The sequence below is a fragment of the Tachyglossus aculeatus genome, chromosome 3, assembly GCF_015852505.1.
Source record: "Tachyglossus aculeatus isolate mTacAcu1 chromosome 3, mTacAcu1.pri, whole genome shotgun sequence".
NCBI lineage: Eukaryota > Metazoa > Chordata > Mammalia > Monotremata > Tachyglossidae > Tachyglossus > Tachyglossus aculeatus.
Genome location: NC_052068.1, coordinates 57,164,536 through 57,183,966, shown reverse-complemented (window position 1 = coordinate 57,183,966; position 19,431 = coordinate 57,164,536). Strand labels below are relative to the sequence as shown.

General features: G+C 46.0%; 1 protein-coding gene across 1 annotated transcript in view; it reads right to left on the bottom strand.

Annotated features, from left to right (window-relative positions):
* The window catches only part of EGFLAM (EGF like, fibronectin type III and laminin G domains), a 153,141-nt gene that overhangs the window by 25,633 nt on the left and 108,077 nt on the right, over positions 1-19,431 (bottom strand). The window contains exons 16-18 of the mRNA XM_038743854.1: positions 16,932-17,043; positions 9,447-9,563; positions 3,135-3,315 (exon numbers count right to left, since the gene is read on the bottom strand). Coding sequence (XP_038599782.1) covers positions 3,135-3,315; positions 9,447-9,563; positions 16,932-17,043 — 410 coding nt within the window. The remainder of the gene's footprint in view (positions 1-3,134; positions 3,316-9,446; positions 9,564-16,931; positions 17,044-19,431) is intronic.

Here is a 19,431-nt window from a genome sequence, read left to right as displayed (position 1 = left end):
GGCACTGTACTAATCTCTAGGGTGGAGACAAGCAAATCGGGTTGGATACAGTCCCTGTCCCACGTGGGGCTCACAGTCCCCATTTTACAGATGAGGGAACTGAGGGTCAGAGAAGTGAAGTGGCTTACCCAAGGGCACACAGCAGACAAGTGGCGGAGTCGGGACTAGAACTCACGACCTTCTGACTCCCAGGATCCTGCTCTATCCATTAGGCCAGGCTGCTTGGGTCGAACCTGTCTGCCCTCCGCTGCCCCAGAGCAACCCAGTGACACACTGATGATCCACTCGGTGATTCTTCTGGCCAACTTTGCTGCCAAGGCACTGCCACTTGAAGGCCAGTGGGCACCTGGGTTGGCAGGAGGCCACCACCTAGCCATCACAGCAGATGCTGCCTTACTAGGCCCCTATTCCAGTTCAAGAGCAAAGGCCCTTTGTAAACTCTGCCACGGAATTCACATTTTAACCGCCCCACTTGGCAACCAGGGAAGAGCTTCGGTTTCCAGAAATAGGGTTGCAGACTTCACAAGAGGCTGGGAAAGCTTACTGGGCTTAGAGGCACTCTCCCCCCGTCTAGACTGTGAGCCCATTGTTGGGGAGGGGCTGTCTCTATTAGTTGCCGAACTGTACTTCCCAGGCGTGTAGAATAATAATTATAATAATAATAATAAGCGCTTACTATGTGCAAAGCACTGTTCTAAGTGCTGGGGAGGTTACAAGGTGATCAGGTTGTCCCACGGGGGGCTCACAGTCTTAATCTCCGTTTTACAGATGAGGGAACTGAGGCCCAGAGAAGTTAAATGACTTGCCCAAAGTCACACAGCTGACAAGGGGCCGAGCCCGGATTTGAACCCACCAAAACACTCAATAAATACGATTGACTGAATGGAGGAAGACTGCACTCTGGGCTTGGACTGTGGGCAGGGAATGTGTCCATTTAGCATTGTATTGTACTTTCCTAAGTGCTTAGTGCAGTGCTCTGCATACAGTAAGCACTCAATAAATACAATTGAATGAATGAATGAATGAATGGTGTTGGTTGGAGGGGGGATCAATCAATCAATCGTATTTATTGAGCGCTTACTATGTGCAGAGCACTGTACTAAGCGCTTGGGAAGTACAAATTGGCAACACATAGAGACAGTCCCTACCCAACAGTGGGCTCACAGTCTAAAAGATGACAGGTGGAAATACCCCAGTTTTTGCCTGGGGGGATGAATTTTGTTCAATCACATTTATTGAGCGCTTACTGTGTGCAGAGCACTGTAAAAAGTGCTTGGAAAATACAATTCAGCAATAAAAAGGGAAATTCTCTTCCCACAATGGGCTTACAGTCCCATGACACTTCCCATTTCTGTCATTTTCTTTGGTTTGCTGCATGCAAACCCTTGGATTTTCATGTCTTCCGATGTCCTCTGGTTGCTCTCTACCTTTACCCAACCCAATAATCCCTCAACCCATTTGCTATTCAATCAATCGTATTTATTGAGCGCTTACTGCGTACAGAGCACTATACTTAGCGCTTGGAAGAGTACAATAGAACAACAAACAGACACATTGGCTGCTCCTGCTTACAGTCTCCATTCGCCTACAGGGTTGGCTTCCTGGGAAGTAGCTGAAAGTGTCAGTCACGTAACATCGATTCAGACAGTCATGTAAAATTGATAAGATAAAGGCCCCATCAGGTCGAAAGACTGAGATGCAGGAGAGACTTCATGGATGAAGGAATATGTGTGTGTTGGGTGGGGGGGGGAAGGAGGGACTCCAATTTTGGCCGAAATACAGGAGCCTCCTGTCCTGAACCCGCTAGAAGTAGAGTTCAGAAAGGACACTTTGCCATCACCTATCTCCTCAGCAACCCTGAAGAAAACGCCTTTCCCAGGCACCCGGATGACTCTCTGTTTCAATCTTTTCTACACCCAATCCTCCTCTCTCTTCAACCAAGGCCTCCTCTTTCTTCCCCCTGCCCTCTTTTTCCACGGGGAAGAAACCCGGAGACTGCTGACAGCAGAATCACACTCAAAAACTCTGCGGGCGAAACATGGATCCCAGGGGACCCAAACAAAGAGGAAACAGAAAGGAGGCAGAGTATATTCATTTTCTCTTTTAAGCTTTCTGCTGCGTTTCCTGAAAACCTATCTCGATTTCCTTTGGGTCCTGGGGATTTGGGCAAGGGCTGGTTCTGTCTCTCTCCCCCAGTGTGGCTCAGTGGAAAGAGACTGGGCTTGGGAGCCAGAGGTCCTGGGTTCTAATCCCGGCTCCGCCATTTGTCAGCTGTGTGACTTTGGGCAAGTCACTTAACTTCTCTGGGCCTCAGTTTCCTCATCTGTAAAATGGGGATTAAGACTGCGAGCCCCACATGGGACAACCTGATCACCTTGTATCCCCCCAGTGCTTAGAACAGTGCTTCTCACATAGTAAGCGCTGAACAAATGCATTATCATTATTATTATTATTATTATTATTATTATTATTATTATTATTATTATCTGTCTCCCTGTCCCCATCTGTCTTCATCTCATCCGTCTGCCTCTCCACCTCCAGAAATGAGGAAGTCTGGACAGCAGGATGGTAACTCTGCCCCAGTGGTTCAGTGTGTCTGTTTATTATTCTACTGTACTCTCCCAAGCACTTAGTACAGTGCTCTGCATAGTAAGTGTTCATAAATACTGTTGACATAATTATAATAATGATAATTACGGTATTTGTTAAGCGCTTACTCTGTGCCAGGCACCGTACTAAGGGCTGGTGTGGATACAGGTAAATCGGGTTGGGCACAGTCCCTGTCCCACACTGGTGTCACAGTCGCAACCCCCATTTTCCAGAGGAGTAACTGAGGCTCAGAGAAGTGAAGTGAATTGTCCAAGGTCACACAGCAGACAAGGGACAGAGCTGGGATTAGAACCCACAACCTTCTGACTCCTGGGCCTGTTCTATGCACCATGTCATGATGCTTACTGACTGGCACGGCTGTGGCATCCTGAAACATGCATCAACACCACCAGTCCTACGCACACTCACCCCCCACCCCGGCCAGTAGGGCAATGGTCCAATCTACTTGCCAGGTGGCATCGCCCACATCATCCCCGCTCTCAGCTCCGCGAGAGTGCTCACCCGCCCCGGCCCACCCCGTTTACCTTTCTGGCAATGCTGCCCATCAAAGCCCAGCGGGCAGTCGCACTCGTACCCATCCTTCTTGGGCCGGCAGCTGCCCCCGTGGGCGCAGGGGCTGGGCACGCACGGGTGGGCGGTGTTCTCCACGTTCACCCCGAACGTGAAATCCTGCCCCGCACGGATGGGCCTGTCGTTCAGGATGATCTGAGAGCAAGAAAAGGCAGAGAGAAATTCCCTGGGAGAGGGCGGGTTTGGAGGCGCCCGGTCTGGCAGCGTGGCGTAGTGAGAATGAGCATGACGCAGTGGCTAGAGCAGTGGCTTGGGAGTCAGAAGGTTGTGGGTTCTAATCCCGGCTCCACCACTTGTCTGCTGAGGGACTTTGGGCAAGTCATTTCACTTCTCTGTGCCTCAGTTATCTCATCTGGAAAATGGGGATTCAGACTGTGTGCCTCACGAGGGACAGGGATCGTGTCCAACTCAATTTGCTTGTATCCCCTCCAGTGCTTAGTACAGTGCCTGATACATAGTAAGCGCTTAACAAATGGAATCACTACTATTATGGCAGGCGGGGCCATGGATAGATGATGGAATAGTAAATATATCGTGACACTGGAACCCAGACCATTGACCTATCAGTTTCTCGTTGGCTGTCTCACTCACGGGTGGCATCCAAGCCCCTGCTGTCCCTTTTTTTTTGTATTTGCTGAGTGCTTAGCACATGCCAGGCACTGTACTAAGTGCTGGAATCGATGTAAGGTAATCAGTTTGGACGTGGTCCCTGTCCCACATGGGACTCATTCATTCATTCATTCAATCGTATTTATTGAGCGCTTACTGTGCGCAGAGCACTGTACTAAGCGCTTGGGAAGTACAAGTTGGCAACATATCGAGACGGTCCCTACCCAACAGCGGGCTCACAGTCTAGAAGAATAATAATAATGACATTTATTAAGCACTTACTATGTGCAAAGCACTGTTCTAAGCACTGGGGAGGTTACAAGGTGATCAGGTTGTCCCACGGGGGGCTCACAGTCTTCATCCCCATTTTACAGATGAGGGAACTGAGGCCCAGAGAAGTGAAGTGACTTGCCCAAAGTCACACAGCTGACAAGTGGCGGAGTCGGGATGTGAACCCACGACCTCTGACTCCAAAGCCCATGCTCTTTCCACTGAGCCACGCTGTTTCTCATCTTAGTCTCCTATTTGCAGATGAGGGAACTGAGGCCCAGAGAACTTAAGTATCTTAGTCTCCATTTTGCAGATGAGGGAACTGAGGCCCAGAGAACTTAAGTGACTGGCCCAAGGTCGCGCAGCAGACAAATGGCGGAGCTGGAATTGGAACCCAGGTCCTCTGGCTTCCAGGTCTGTGCTCTTTCCACTAGGCCACGCTGCTTCTCCGGGAGCTAGTTCCCATCCGGACTCCCATCTCATCTCAATTCCTCATGGACAATTTATTCTATTTATTCTATTTATTTTATTTTGTTAGTATGTTTGGTTTTGTTCTCTGTCTCCCCCTTTTAGACTGTGAGCCCACTGTTGGGTAGGGACTGTCTCTGTATGTTGCCGATTTGTACTTCCCAAGCGCTTAGTACAGTGCTCTGCACATAGTAAGCGCTCAATAAATACGATTGATGATGATGATGATGACGAGGGAGTACAGGGGGAGGGGAGTATGGGATGGGCACTGGCCTCTCCACGCGATTCAACAGTCCACTTCCAGCCCCATTAAAAGCAGATGTGACTTTTCCAGCCCTGGGTGAGACTTTGACTTCCCTTCAGGGCTGTAGTGTGCCGCTGCAGGCCTTGGGAAGTTCCGACAGTCTCTGGGGTGCCGGGAGGGGGGAATGTGGGAACCTTGCAACAAGCCGGGGGAGGTCTCCCGAGGAAAGCAACGTGCTTTGGATCTTGGGAAGTTCTGAGAGGGTCACACATCTTCAAGCATCTCTGGGGGGGACTGGTGCGGGAGGGTGGGGGCTGGGAGAACTTTGCAACAATCAGGGAGGTCACCCAGGGCAGCACAGAACATCCTGCTGAGAACATTCATTTCCTGAGGCTTACCCGCTCCGGGGAAACGCACACACGGAGCTGGGAGCAATCCTTGTGCGCTCTCTCTCCACCTCTTTTTTTGCTAAATGGTGTCTGCTAACCACTTACTAATAATATCCTCCAAGAGGCCTTCCCTGACTAAGCCCCCCTCTCTTCTCCCGTTCCCTTCTGCGTCACCCTGACTTGCTCCCTTTATTCATCCCCGCTCCCAGCTCCACAACACTTATGGACATAGCTGTCATTTATTTATATTAATGTCTCACTGTGGGAAAGGAATGTGTCTGTTTGTTCCATTGTACTCTCCCAAATGCTTAGTACAGTGCTGTGCACACAGTAAATGCTCAATAAATACAACTGAATAATAATTGTGGTATATATCTATAATTCTGTGTATATAGCTATAATTCTATTTATTCTGATGGTTTTGACACCTGTCTATCAATCAATCAATCAATCGTATTTATTGAGTGCTTACTGTGTGCAGAGCACTGTACTAAGCGCTTGTCTATTTGCTTTGTTTTGTTGTCTGTCTCCCCCTTCTAGACTGTGAGCCTGTTTTTGCGTAGGGACCATCCCTATTGCCGAACTGTACTTTCCAAGCGGGGCACTGTCTCTATATGTTGCCTACTTGTACTTCCCAAGTGCTTAGTACAGTGCTCTGCACACAGTAAGTGCTCAATAAATACGATTGATTGATTAATACAGTGCTCTGCACACAGTAAACACTCAAATACGACTGAATGAATGGTATTTGTAAAGCTCTTACTATGTGCCAGGCACTGTACTAAATGCTGGGGAGGATACAAGCAAATCGAGTTGGACACAGTCCCTGTCCCACATGGAGCTTACATTCTGGATCCCTGTTTTACAGATGAGGGAACTGAGGCACAGAGAAGTGGAGTGACTTGCCCAGGGTCACATAGCAGACAAGTGGTGAAGCAGGGATTAGAATCCATATCCTCTGACCCCTCGGTTTGTGCTCTTTCCACTAGGCCACACTGTCTCCTCCAGCATCAAGAAAACTGAGGCCGTGTGGGGTGGACATGATACCTACTAAGATAACTGAAATTGGGTGGCTTTTTTTAACCCCAAAGCCACAGAGGAGAGCAATGTGCCATGGATTTTTCAATCATTCATTCAATCATACTTATTGAGCGCTTACTTTGTGCAGCGCACTGCACTAAACACTTGGGATAGTACGATACCACAATAATCAGCCAAACTCCCTGCCCTCCCTGAACTCGCTTCCCTCTAGCTTACAGTTAGAGGGAAGCATCAGAGGGGGAAAAGAGAGAGACAGCAGGAGAGGGAAAAGTACGTCTCCATTTATTCATTCATTCATTCTTTCAATTGTATTTATTGAGCGCTTACTGTGTGCAGAGCATTATACTAAGTGCTTGGAAAGTACAATTCAGCAACAAATAGAGACAATTTACACCTACCACCCTCAGCGCATAGGTATGTGAGTACAAGTCATCGTAAAGTCCTTTATTATTATCCATCTATTTCATCCTAACACACTCTTGCTACCACTCTTGCTGCTAAGCAGCATGGCTTAGTAGAGAAGCAGCATGGTTTACAGGAAAGAGCATGGACTTGGGAGCCAGAGGACGTGGGTTCTAATTCCGGCCCAGCCACTTGTCTGCTGTGTGACCTTGGACGAGCCATTCTCTGTGCCTCAGTTCCCTCATCTGTAAAATGGGGATTAAGACTGTGAGCCCCATGTGGGACAACCTTATTAATTTGTATCTCCCTCAGCGCTTAGAACAGTGCTTGGCACTTAGTAAGCACTTAACAAATGCCATCATTATTATTATTATTGTAGGCAGGGAACGTATTTACCAACTCTGTTGTAGTGTACTCTCCCAAGAGCTTAGTATAGTGCTCCACACACGGTAAGTGCTCAATAAATACCACTGATGGAATGATTAACTGATTGCCTCCAACTGGCAATGCCAGGCCCCCAGAAGGTGCAAGAAGACAATGTCTCCTTCCTTCTTTGTCCTCAACTGGCAGCTACTTTGAGCTCACTGAATGACCGCCCAAGAGAAGAGGGAGGAGGGGAGGAAAGATCAGGGAATAATTTTGACCTGGTTTTTTCTCCCCAGTAGTCATTCTTAGCATTTTAGGCAACACTTCATTTTGCCATAACATGTGCTTTCACTATGTTCTAGCTGAAACACTGTTAGAGAACTTGTTTTTCCACCAAGTTTTTCCACCTGGTTAGATACAGCTCAAAATGGTGACAGTGGAGATGATTGCACGTCTGCATGTGGGGTTTGCCATGGGGGAGTAATGCAACCCACGTCTGTTTCAACCAACCACCTAATCGATGGTCTTTATTACGTGCTTACTTCGCGCTTGGGAGAGTACACTATAGTCGAGTTGGTAGACACACTCCCTGCCCACAAGAAGCTCACGGACTAGAGAGGGAGGGTTTGCAGAAACATATCCTCCATTAGAGAACTGGATAGCTGTCCCTTGCAACTTCATTCATTAATTAATCATATTTATTTAGTGTTTACTGTGTGCAGAGTACTGTACTAAGCACTTGAAATGTACAATTCGGCAATAGAGACAATTCCTACCCAACAACGGGCTCACAGTCCAGAAGCAGACTTGTCTGCTGTGTGACCTTGGGTAAGTCACTTGACTGCTCTGTGCCTTAGTTCCCTCATTTGTAAAATGGGGATTGAGGCCACGAGACCAACGTGGGGCAGGGACAGTGCCCAACTCAATTTGCTTGTATCCATCCTAGTGCTTAGTACAGTGTGTGGCCCATAGTAAGGACTTAACACCACCATTACTATTGTTCATCTATTCATCTTTCTAAACTCTCTCCTTTATCAGTTGCATCTTTATTGTTCCTTCCTATTTCCACTCTGTTTACTCTCTTTTCCTGTCTCCCCACAGCACTTATGCCCATATCTGTAATTTATTTATTTGTATCAATGTCTGTCTCCCCTTCTACACTGCAAATTCACTGTGGGCAGAGAATGTGTCTGTTATATTGCTGTACTGTACTCTCCCAAGAGCGCAGCACAGTGCTCAATAAATACAATTGACTGACTGACTAGAATGTAAGCTTTTTGCGGGCAGGGAATAGGCCTGTTATATTGTAATAGTGTACTCTCCCAAATGCTTAGTACAGTGCTCTGTAGACAGTAAGTGCTCAATAAATATGATTGATTGACTGACCATTAAATTGTAAGTTCCTTAAGGGCAGGGTCTATGTCTACTTAGAGAAGCAGCATGGCTCAGTGGAAAGAGCACAGGTTTTGGAGTCAGAAGTCATGGGTTCAAATCACAGCTCTGCCAACTGTCAGCTGTGTGACTTTGGGCGAGTCACTTAACTTCTCTGTGCCTCAGTTACCTCATCTGTAAAATGGGGATTAAAACTGTAAGCCCACCCGCGGGACAACCTGATCACCTTGAGACCTCCCCAGTGCTTAGAACAGTGCTTTGCACATAGTGAGTGCTTAACAAATACCATCGTTATTATTATCACTCCTTTTCCTGCTTAGACAGCCCTCTGCCTAGTACAGAGCTCTCTGCTTGATTGATGGATGAGATGGGAGCACTTTTTTCTTTTAACTCTACACTGTGACTTTGCACATTTTTTGGACCGCAGTATTGGGTGGGACACTGGTCTATCTACTGGTCTTGCCCTGACCCCATGGCCTCAGTGGTTCAGCTACTCCACATCTCTGCTGGAGAAGCAAAGAGGACCAGTGGAAAGAGTATGGGCCTGGAGGTTAGGGAACCTTGGTCCTAATCCCACCTCCATCACTTGTCTGCTGCTTAACTTTGGGCAAGTCACTTGTCTTCTCTGTGCCTCAGTGTCCTTGTCTGCAAAATGGGGATTAAATCCTCCTCCCTCTGATTATTATTTCTACTACTAATAATAATGGTATTCGTTAAGCACTTACTTTGTTCCAAGCACTGTTCTAAACACTGGAGTAGATACAAGTCAATCAGTTGTCCCAAGTGGGGCTCACAGTCTTAATCCCCATTTTACAGATGAGGTAACAGGCACAGAGAAGTGGCTTGTCCAAAGGTCACATGGCAGACAAGTGGTGGAGCCAGAATTAGAACCCGTGTCCTTTGACTCCCAAGTCCAGGCTCTTTCCACTAAACCACACTGCTTCTCTATTAATCTGATTAATCTGTGAGCCCTCCATGGGACGGGGACTGCATCCGACCTGATTATCTCGTTTCTACTCCAGGGCTTAGATCAGTGCTTGACCCATAGTAAGCGCTCAACGAATACCATAAAAAAGAAGCCGTACCTTCTGAATGCTCCCCGTGAAGGGCCGGAGGATGCCCGCGTTCTTCTTCACGTTGTCGTAGTCGGGAACTCCACCGAGAAATATGTCAGAGTTGCACTTGATCTGGGTGAAGGCCCCCTGACGTGCACATAAAACAAGCCCAAGTTACGTTAGGTTGCAAGATTACCTTCCTGCCTGGTGGGGGGAGGTGGCAGGGAATCAATCAATCAATCAATCGTATTTATTGAGCGCTTACTGTGTGCAGAGCACTGTACTAAGCGCTTGGGAAGTACAAGTTGGCAACATATAGAGACAGTCCCTACCCAACAATGGGCTCACAGTCTAAAAGGGAATGTGTCTACAAACTCTGTTGTACTGTACTCTTCCAAGGTCATAGTACAGTGCTCTGCACACAGTAAACTCTCAATAAATACCATTGATTGACTGATGACCCCTGTGCTTAATACAGCATTTGGCAAATATTACAATTATTATTACGTAGACAAGGAAGATCTCCTTATAGATCTCCTTATAGAACTATATATCTATATATAAGCGCTCAATAAATACAATTGAATGATTATAGATGTAGAGAGCTAAGCCTTAAACAGAGGGGCAGTGAGAACAGAGAACCATCGTTAAACCGTGAGTCCCGTGTCAGAAATGAAAACGTCCGACCTGCTGATCTTGGGTCTACCCCAGAGCTTAATACAATGCTTTGCTCCTAGTAGCACTTTAAAAAAACCCACCATTATTATTATTTTTATGGCTCGGATTTGGAATAAAAGTGAAATATATGCATGTCTATCCAAGGGTCTGTGTGTATATAATATGCACCAATATGCTTCAGGCCTTGGCTTTTTCAGTCAGAGCCTCTCATATGGGTAATATCGTCATTAGCAGGTCCATTTTGAAAGATATAAAGAGAGTTTAAAACTCTAACCTCTTTCTGATGGAATGAAACACAGAAGAATACTCTGCTGGTGAGAAGTCACTTTTAATCATTTAATTCATTCATTCATATTTATTGAGCGCTTACTGTGTGCAGAGCACTGTACTAAGCACTTGGGAAGTACAGTTGGCAACATATAGAGATGGTCCCTACCCAACAGGGGGCTCACAGTCTAGAAGGGGGAGACAGAGAACAAAACAGAACATATTAACAAAATAAATAGAATAAATATGTACAAATAAAATAAATAGAGTAATAAATACATACAAACATATATACATATATACAGGTGCTGTGGGGAAGGGAAGGAGGTAAGGCGGGGGGGATGGTGGGGAGTTAATCAGTCAGTAGTATTTTTTGAGCACTTACTGTGTGCAGAGCATTGTACTAAAAACTTGGGATAGTACAACACTACCAGACTTGTTGGATGCTGTAATTTTATTCAATTGTAGTTTTAATGCAAATAATCAATGTACTACTCAAATTAGATAAATATGCTTTGTGAGCATTATTTCACACCATTTAAAAAATCATTTTCTACCTCCATGAAATGGGGAAGTAATCAATCATATTTATTGAGCACTTACTGAGTACTTCCCAAGTGCTTAGTAAAGTGCTCTGCACACAGTAAGCGCTCAATAAATATGATTGAATGAATGAGTGCAGAGCACTGCACTAAGCCTGGAAGAGTACAATCTAACAAAATTGGTTGATCAGTTCCCTGCTCACAGTAAGCTTACAGTCTAGAGGGGGAGACAAACATTAACAGAAATAAAATATGGATATGTACATAAGTGCTGTGGGGCTGAGGGAGGGGTGAATAAAGGGTACAAATCCAAGTGCAAGGGTGATGCAGAAGTGGGTGGGAGAAGAGGATCTCCCCCTTCTAGACTGTGAGCCCACTGTTGGGTAGGGACCGTCTCTATATGTTGCCAACTTGTACTTCCCAAGTGCTTAGTACAGTGCTCTGCACACAGTAAGCACTCAATAAATACCATTGAATGAATGAATGAAGGGCTTAGTCAAGGAAGGCCTCTTGGAGGAGATGTGCTTTTGATAAGGTTTTGAACTGAGCCCCCTTTTTCCTCTCCACCTCCCTGTCCCCTCCACCCTACCTCCTTCCCCTCCCCACAGCACCTGTATATATGTTTGTACAGATTTATTCCTCTATTTATTTTACTTGTATATATTTACTATTCTCTTTATTTTGTTAATGATATGCATCTAGCTTTAATTCTATTTGTTCTGACGACTTGACACCTGTCTACATATTTTGTTTTGTTGTCTGTCCCCCCCTTCTAGACTGTGAGCCTGTTGTTGAGTAGGGGCCTTCTCCATATGTTGCCAACTTGTACTCCCCAAGCACTTAGTATAGTGCTCTGCACACAGTATGTGCTTAATAAATACAATTGATTGAATGAATGAATGAATGATCATCTGTTGGGTATGAAGAGGGAGGGCATTCCAGGCTATAGGCAAGATGTGGGCCAGAGGTTGGCCGCAAGATAGAAGAGATCGAGTAACAGTGAGTAAGTTGGCATCAGAGGAGCAAAGTATGGCAGCTATGTTTTAGTAGTCAGGGAGATGATGTAAGAGGGGAGAAGGTGATGCAGGGCTTTAAAGCAGTCATTGACCTTCTGTCCAATGGTGGGGGGTGTGGGGGAGGAAAGGGCGTTTGAAGACATAGTGAATTAGATTTTTCAGAGGTCCTTGTTTTCCAAAGGCTTGGAAAACCAACAGAGGATTCAAGGAAATGGTCTGTCATGAATAGAAAACTGGCCAAAAGACAATAATAATAATGATGGCATGTATTAAGCACTTACTATGTGCAAAGCACTGTTCTAAGCACTGGGGAGGTTACAAGGAGATCAGGTTGTCCCACGAGGGGCTCACAGTCTTAATCTCCATTTTGCAGATGAGATAACTGAGGCACAGAGAAGTTAAGCGACTTGCCCAAGGTCACACAGCTGACAATTGGCAGAGCCGGGATTTGAACCCATGACCTCTCACTCCAAAGCCTGGGCTCTTTCCATTGAGCCACGCTGCTTCTCAAAAATCAAAGGAACAAAGGGCAGGAATAATGGCCAATTTTCAGGCTGGAAAGTGTAAATAGTAAAAATTTCATTCATTCAATCGTATTTACTGAGCGCTTACTGTGTGCAGAGCTCTGTACTAAGTGCTTGGGAAGTACAAGTCTGCAACATGTAGAGGCGGTCCCTACCCAACAATGGGCTCACAGTCTAGAATGGGGAGACAGGCAACAAAACATGTAGATAGGTGGTAAAAACTGTGGTATTTGTTAAGCACTTACTATGTGCAGTTTACAGTCCTGTAAGCTCCTTGTGGGCAGGAATCATGTCTACCAAATCTGTTGTACAGTACTTTCCCAAGCACTTAGTACAGTGCCCTGCACACAGTAACCACTCAGTAAATACCACTTAATGGTTGACTGTGTCAAGCAGTTAGGTAGATACAATGTAATCGGGTCAGACAGAATCCTTACCTACCTATCCCTATCTACCTTGGAGTCTAAGGGGAAGAAGAGATATTCAGTTTCTATTTAAACATAGGAAACTAAGACACAGAGAACTTAAGTGACTTGAACAAGGTCACACAGCAGGCAAGTGGCAGGACTGGAATTTGAACCCAGGTCCTCTAACTCCCAAGCCCAAACTCTTTTCATTATGTTACCCACCGGGTATGAGAAATGAGCTGGAAGGGGAAATCTGTGGTGAAATGTTCAAGGTTGCAGACATCACTAAGCTGCCTCTTGTAATCACCATGCAGATTGGGGTACAAGTTCCTCAATCAGGGCAGGGAACTTATGTCTTGCTTGTGCTGTATTCCCCAAATTCTTACCTGATTAATTGATTTTTGTGGGCAGGCAAACATGGAATTCTTGTTCACCAAACCGCACTACACCCGAGCAAGGAAACAACACATAGGAGAAGCAGCGTGGCTCAGTGGAAAGAGCCCGGGCTTGGGAGTCGGAGGTCAAGGGTTCAAATCCCGGCTCTGCCACTTAGCTATGTGACTTTGGGCAAGTCACTTAACTTCTCTGTGCCTCATCTGTAAAATGGGGATCAAGACTGTGAGCCCCATGTGGGACAACCTGATCACCTTGTATCCCCCCAGCCCTTAGAACAGTGCTTTTGCACATAGTAAGTGTTTAACAAATGCCATTATTATTATTATTATTATTATAGAAGCCTAAAGGTGGAAGGTTCGGAACAAATAAAGGAAACCCTTCATAAAGTGGGGGAGAAGCACACTGATTCAAAGATGGAAGAAACCTGGCCTGGTGGGAAGAGCATGGGCTGTGGTGTTTTAGGAGACTTGGATTCTAATTCCAGCTCTGCCACTTGTTTACTGTGTGACCTTGGGTAAGTCCCTTAACTTATTTGGGCCTCAGTTACCTCATGTGTAAAATGGGGATGAAATACCTGTTCTCCTTTCCCCTTAGACTGGGATCCCTCTTAGGGACCGTGGCTGATCTGATTGTATTCTATCTACTTCAGGGCTGGGAACATAGTATGTGCTTAATAAACATCACAATAATTATTCATTATCCCATGAATCTGGGCAGGCAAAAAGATTAAATTTGTGAGCAAGCCTCCATTCTGGATTGCTAGAAGACAAGTTAGGAAGGTTAGGTGATGTAAGCTCCCCTCTAGACTGTAAATTCATTGTGGGCAGGGAATACATCTAATTATAGCAATAATAACTGTGGTATTTGTTAAGCACCTACTATGCACCAGATATTGTACTAAATGCTGGGGTAAATTGAAGATATTTAGGTTGGACACAGTCCCTGTCCCAAATAGGACTCAAAGATGAGGTACCCGAGGCACAGAGAAGTTAAATTACTTGCCCATGGTCACACAGACGACAAGTGGTGGAGCCGGGATTAGAATCCACTTCCTCTAACTGGCAGGCCCATGCTCTTTCACTTAGGCCACCCTGCAATTCTGTTATACTGTACTCTCCCAAGAACTTAGTATAGTACTCTGCACACAATAAGCACTCAATAAATACAATTGATATATCCCTGAACATTAGAATTGACATCATGAATAGCAACTCTCACACAACTCCTCAAAATTTCCAGAGGCTCCTGTCAAAGGCTGGGCACTAGGTTGGAAGGAACATTAGTCTGCTCTGTCAATGGCGCTGTTTAAGTGCTACTCAAGGAAGCGGCATAGTCTAGTGGATGGAGCAAAGGTCTACGAGTCAGAAGGACCTGAGTTCTAATCCTGCCTCTGCTACTTGTCTGCTGTGTGACCGGGCAAGGCACTTCACTTCTCTGTGCCTCAGTTACTTCATCTGCAAAATGGAGATTTAGACTGTGAGCGTCAAGTGGGACAGGGACTGTTCAATCTGATTAGCTTATATCTGTGTATATCCGTAATTAATCTATTCATTTATATTAATGTCTGTCTACCCATCTAGACTCCTCTCAGGGTCACACCTGGAGAGTTTCCAATACTCTATCAGCCTTGACTAATAATAATAATAATAATGATGGTATTTGTTAAGCGCTTACTATGTGCCAAGCACTGTTCTAAGCGTTGGGATAGATACAACGTTATCAGGTTGTCCCACGTGGGGTTCACACTCAATCCCCATTTTACAGATGAGGTAACTGAGGCACAGAGAAGTTAAGTGACTTGCCCAAAGTCACACAGCTGACAAGTGGCGGAGCTGGGATTAGAAGCCACGAACTACAGGAGGGAGGGAGAGTTAAGCAGAGGCCCACCCGTTCCATTCCTAGCTTGGACAGTGCCGAGCGAGTGGAAGGCAATCGCTACAAGTCAAAACTCACCCATGCTGGGCAGCAGTGGCACGGAAGAGTGTCAAGGGCAGAGATTCAGGTTTACTGCGTGAAAGGAGGCAGAAGTAAACCACTTCTGTAATTCTACCAAGAAAACTCTGTGGATACACTACCAGAACCATTGCAGACGGAGGTGGGACATTCTGGGAGAGATATGTCCATGGTGTCACCATGGGTCGGAGACGACTCGACAGCATAAGACAAGATCCCCTCTAGAACATGAGTTCATTGTGGGCAGAGATATGTCTGTTTGCTGCTTTGCTGTACTCTCGTTCATTCATTCAATCATATTTATTGAGCACTTATTGTGTGCAGAGCGCTGTTCTAAGCGCTTGGGAAGTACAAGTCGGCAACATATAGAGATGGTCCCTACCCAACAACGGGTATAGTAGAGTGCTTTGCACACAGTAAGCACTCAATAAATATGATCGAATGAATGAATATTGGCACATAGTAGGTGCTTAAATGCCATTATTATTATTATGCCAATACTTCCTACTCAAGGAAACACTTACTCCAGCCCAAATAGTGGTTTACAATGCTGATGACTGCTGCTTTCCGGTATTCCATCCTGGTTATGGGTAGAAATATTTCCTTCCCGGAGAGCCTAGAGCAATGTCTCTGAGAAGATGTTTTCTGGGATGTTTCCAGAACAGTCTTAGAGAGAGTGGTGAAGGTACAACCTTGGAATGGCAGCCACTAGCTGATAGTGAAAACTCCTGAAACAGAGGACTTGAAGTTATAGGTCACAATGAGTCAGAGGCCATGGCCCGCTGGCTTCCTCCTTCCGCACATTCGATGAACACTAGCTGCCATCTCCTCCGGCCAGAGCCTATAAAGTGGCCCTGGGAAACCAAAGCCTGTCTACGCTAGTTCCCTCTTATCAGGAGTAGCTCTTTTCAGCAAAGGTGTTGGGAAACTGAGCCAGGGACCAACGTATCAATCAATGGCATTTATTTGGTGTTACTGTGTGCAGATTATTATACTAAGTGCTTGGGAGAGTACAATATAACTGAGTTGGTAGACACATTCCCTGCCTCCGACAAGCTTACGGTTTGGAAGGGGAGACAGACATTAATATAAGTTACGAATAAAGACGGACATAATAATAATGGTATCTGTTAAGCGCTTACCATGTGCAAAGCACTGTTCTAAGCACTGGGGGGATACAAGGTGATCAGGTTGTCCCACATGGGGCTCACAGTCTTAATCCCCATTTTACAGATGAGGGAACTGAGGCACAGAGAAGTTAAGTGACTTACCCAAAGTCACACAGCTGACAATTGGCAGAGTCAGGATTTGACCCCACATAAGTGCTGTGGGGCTAAGGGAGAGGTGAATGAGGGTGTGAATACAAGTGCAAGGACATCACAGAAGGGCTTGGGAGATTAGACTGTGAGCCCGCTGTTGGGTAGGGACCGTCTCTATATGTTGCCCACTTGTACTTCCCAAGCACTTAGTACAGTGCTCTGCACACAGTAAGCACTCAATAAATATGACAATGAATGAATGAAAGAGGAAATGAGGGCTTAGTCAGGGAAGGCCTCTTGGAGGAGATGTGCCTTCAATAACGCTTTGAAGGTGGGGAGAGTCATTGTCAGATATGAAGAGGGAACGAGGTGACTCATCGCATTAGAAATCCTGTATTCCACAGGCTGAGTTATGGCAAGATGGATGCAGCAAGCTCAACCAGCAGGAAGGCCAGTGGCGACACATCCCTTACCTCCGCCATCCCTTCCACTGTCCTTTGCTGGTCCACCTGAAGACGTCCATTCTTGGCCGTCCGAGACACCCGGAGTTCATGCCACTGGTCTAGGATGATGGGGTCCTCACTCCTGTGGAGAACGGGGAATAGGGAGTGGGTGGGTTTCTTGCCCTGAGCACTTCGGATGGGCAAGAAGGGGCATTCGGATTGATTGATTAATTGGAACAAAGGAGTGGACTGGAGCTATGGCTTCTAGGGGAGTAAGCCTTCCAAGGGGTGGGTCTGAGAAAGAGGCACACATGCACACACACAAACACACAGTCAAGGAGGGAAGACCTCCCCAACAGGTGTGGGGAAAAAAGCTAACGGCTCCAGCCTCATCTGCAAATGCCCCACAGTTCCCTTCACCCCCTGAGTGGGCACCTCTGCTGAGAACTACCTTAGAATTTGTCCCAGATGCCATCTACATGTGATGAAAGCCCCGCTTCTCAACAACAGGTGAAGAAGCAGAGAAGAAGCGTGGATTGATGGAAAGAGCACGGGCTTGGGAGTCAGAGGCCCTGGGTTGTAATCCAGGTTCTGCCACTTGCCTGCTCTGTGACCTTCTGCAACTCACTAAAGTTCTCTGTGCCTTAGTTTCTCATCTATAAAATAGGAAGTGAATATCTCTTCTACCCCTTAGACTCTGAGCCCCATGTGGGATAGATAGGGATTCTGTCTGACCCGATTACATTGTACCTACCTCAGTGCTTGGCACATAGTCAACCAATAAGTGGTATTTAATAATAATAATGATGGCATTTGTTAAGCACTTACTGTGTGCAAAGCATTATTCTAAGCGCTGGGGAAGGTGATCAGATTGTCCCACGTGGGGCTCACAGTCTTCATCCCCATTTTACAGATGAGGTAACAGGCACTGAGAAGTTAAGTGACTTGCCCAAAGTCACATAGCTGACAATTGGTGGAGCTGGGATTTGAACCCATGACCTCCGATTCCCAAGCCCGTGCTCTTTCCATTGAGCTATGCTGCTTCCCTAAGCCATGCTGCTTTACTGAGTGGTTACTGTGTGCAGGGTGCTGTAGTGTTTGGGAAAGTAGAGTACAACAGAATTGGTAGACATGATTCCTCGTACTAAGCAATGGGGTTATTATTATTATTATTATTAAGTGCCATCGAGTCGTTTCTGATTCAGAGCAACCCCTTGGATCTACTTTCTCCAGAAGGTCCTGTCCTCTGCCATAATCTGCAACACTTCTAAAGGTTCTTCCGTTATCTTCGTTATGGTCTATCCATCTAGCTGCTGGTTTGCCTCTCCCTCATTTTCCCTGAACTTTTCCTAGCACTAGTGTCTCTCCAGAGAATTAGTCCTCCTGATTATGTATCCAAAATAGGATAATCTAAGTCGAGCCATTTGGCCTCCCAAGGACCACTTTGGCTTAATTTGCTCTAAAATTCATTTGTCTGTTTTTCAGGCAGGCCATGGTATTCACAAAAGCCTTTTCAACGCCACATTTCAAAAGAATCAATGTTCTTTCTGTTCTGCTTTTTCACTGTCCAGCTTTTTGATGCATATGTTGTCACTGGAAACACCATAAATGAACAATTTGTATTTTTGTGGTAATTGTTAATTCAGCACATTTCATGACTTTTTCCAGGCTCTTCATAGCAAGTCTTCACAAGATAATCAGGCCCCACATGGGGTTCACAGTCTAAGTAGGAGGGAGAACAGGTATTGAATCCCCATTCTGCAGATGAGGGAACTGAAGCCCAGAAAAGTTAAGTGACTTGCCCAAGGTCACACAGCAGACGTATGGTGGAGCCAGAATTAGAACCAAGGTCCTTCTGACTCCCAAGCCTCTGCTCTATCCACGAAGCCTTGTTGCTTCTCTTGGTGTGTGCCAGGAACTATACTAAGCACTTGGGTAGATACAAGTTAATTAGGTTGAACACAGTCCCTGCCCTAAACAGGGCTCACAGTCTTAATCCCCATTTTACAGATGAGGTAACTGAGGCCTAGAGAAGAGAAGTGACTTGCCTAAGGTCACAGGGCAGACGAGTGGTGGAACCAGGTCTTTCTGACGCCTAGGCCTGTGCTCTATTCACTAGGCCATGCTGCTGTGAAAACAGAAATGTGAGGACATAGTCCCCTTGTTGTAGATGGTGTCATAAAGATGGTCAGTCTTTGGTGAGGACTTTGTGATTTTAAAACATCAATCAGTGATCCGGAGGATCACTGGAGGAAAGAAAAAACATTTCCGAGGAAGCAGAGAGGCAGACTGCTCTGCTTTCAAGGATGTTTTGGGTGGAGCTGAGCTTGTAGAGTTCTCATCCCAAAGTGCGGCTATGCTATGACACTCTCATTCACTCACTCACTAGCTCTCCTGATTGACTGGAGAGAACAGTGGTTCAGTCAATCAATGGTATTTACTGAGCATTTACTGTGTGCAAACCACTGCATTAAGTGCTTGGGAGAGTACAGTGCAAGAGAGTTGGCAGAAACCTTCCCTGCCCACAAGG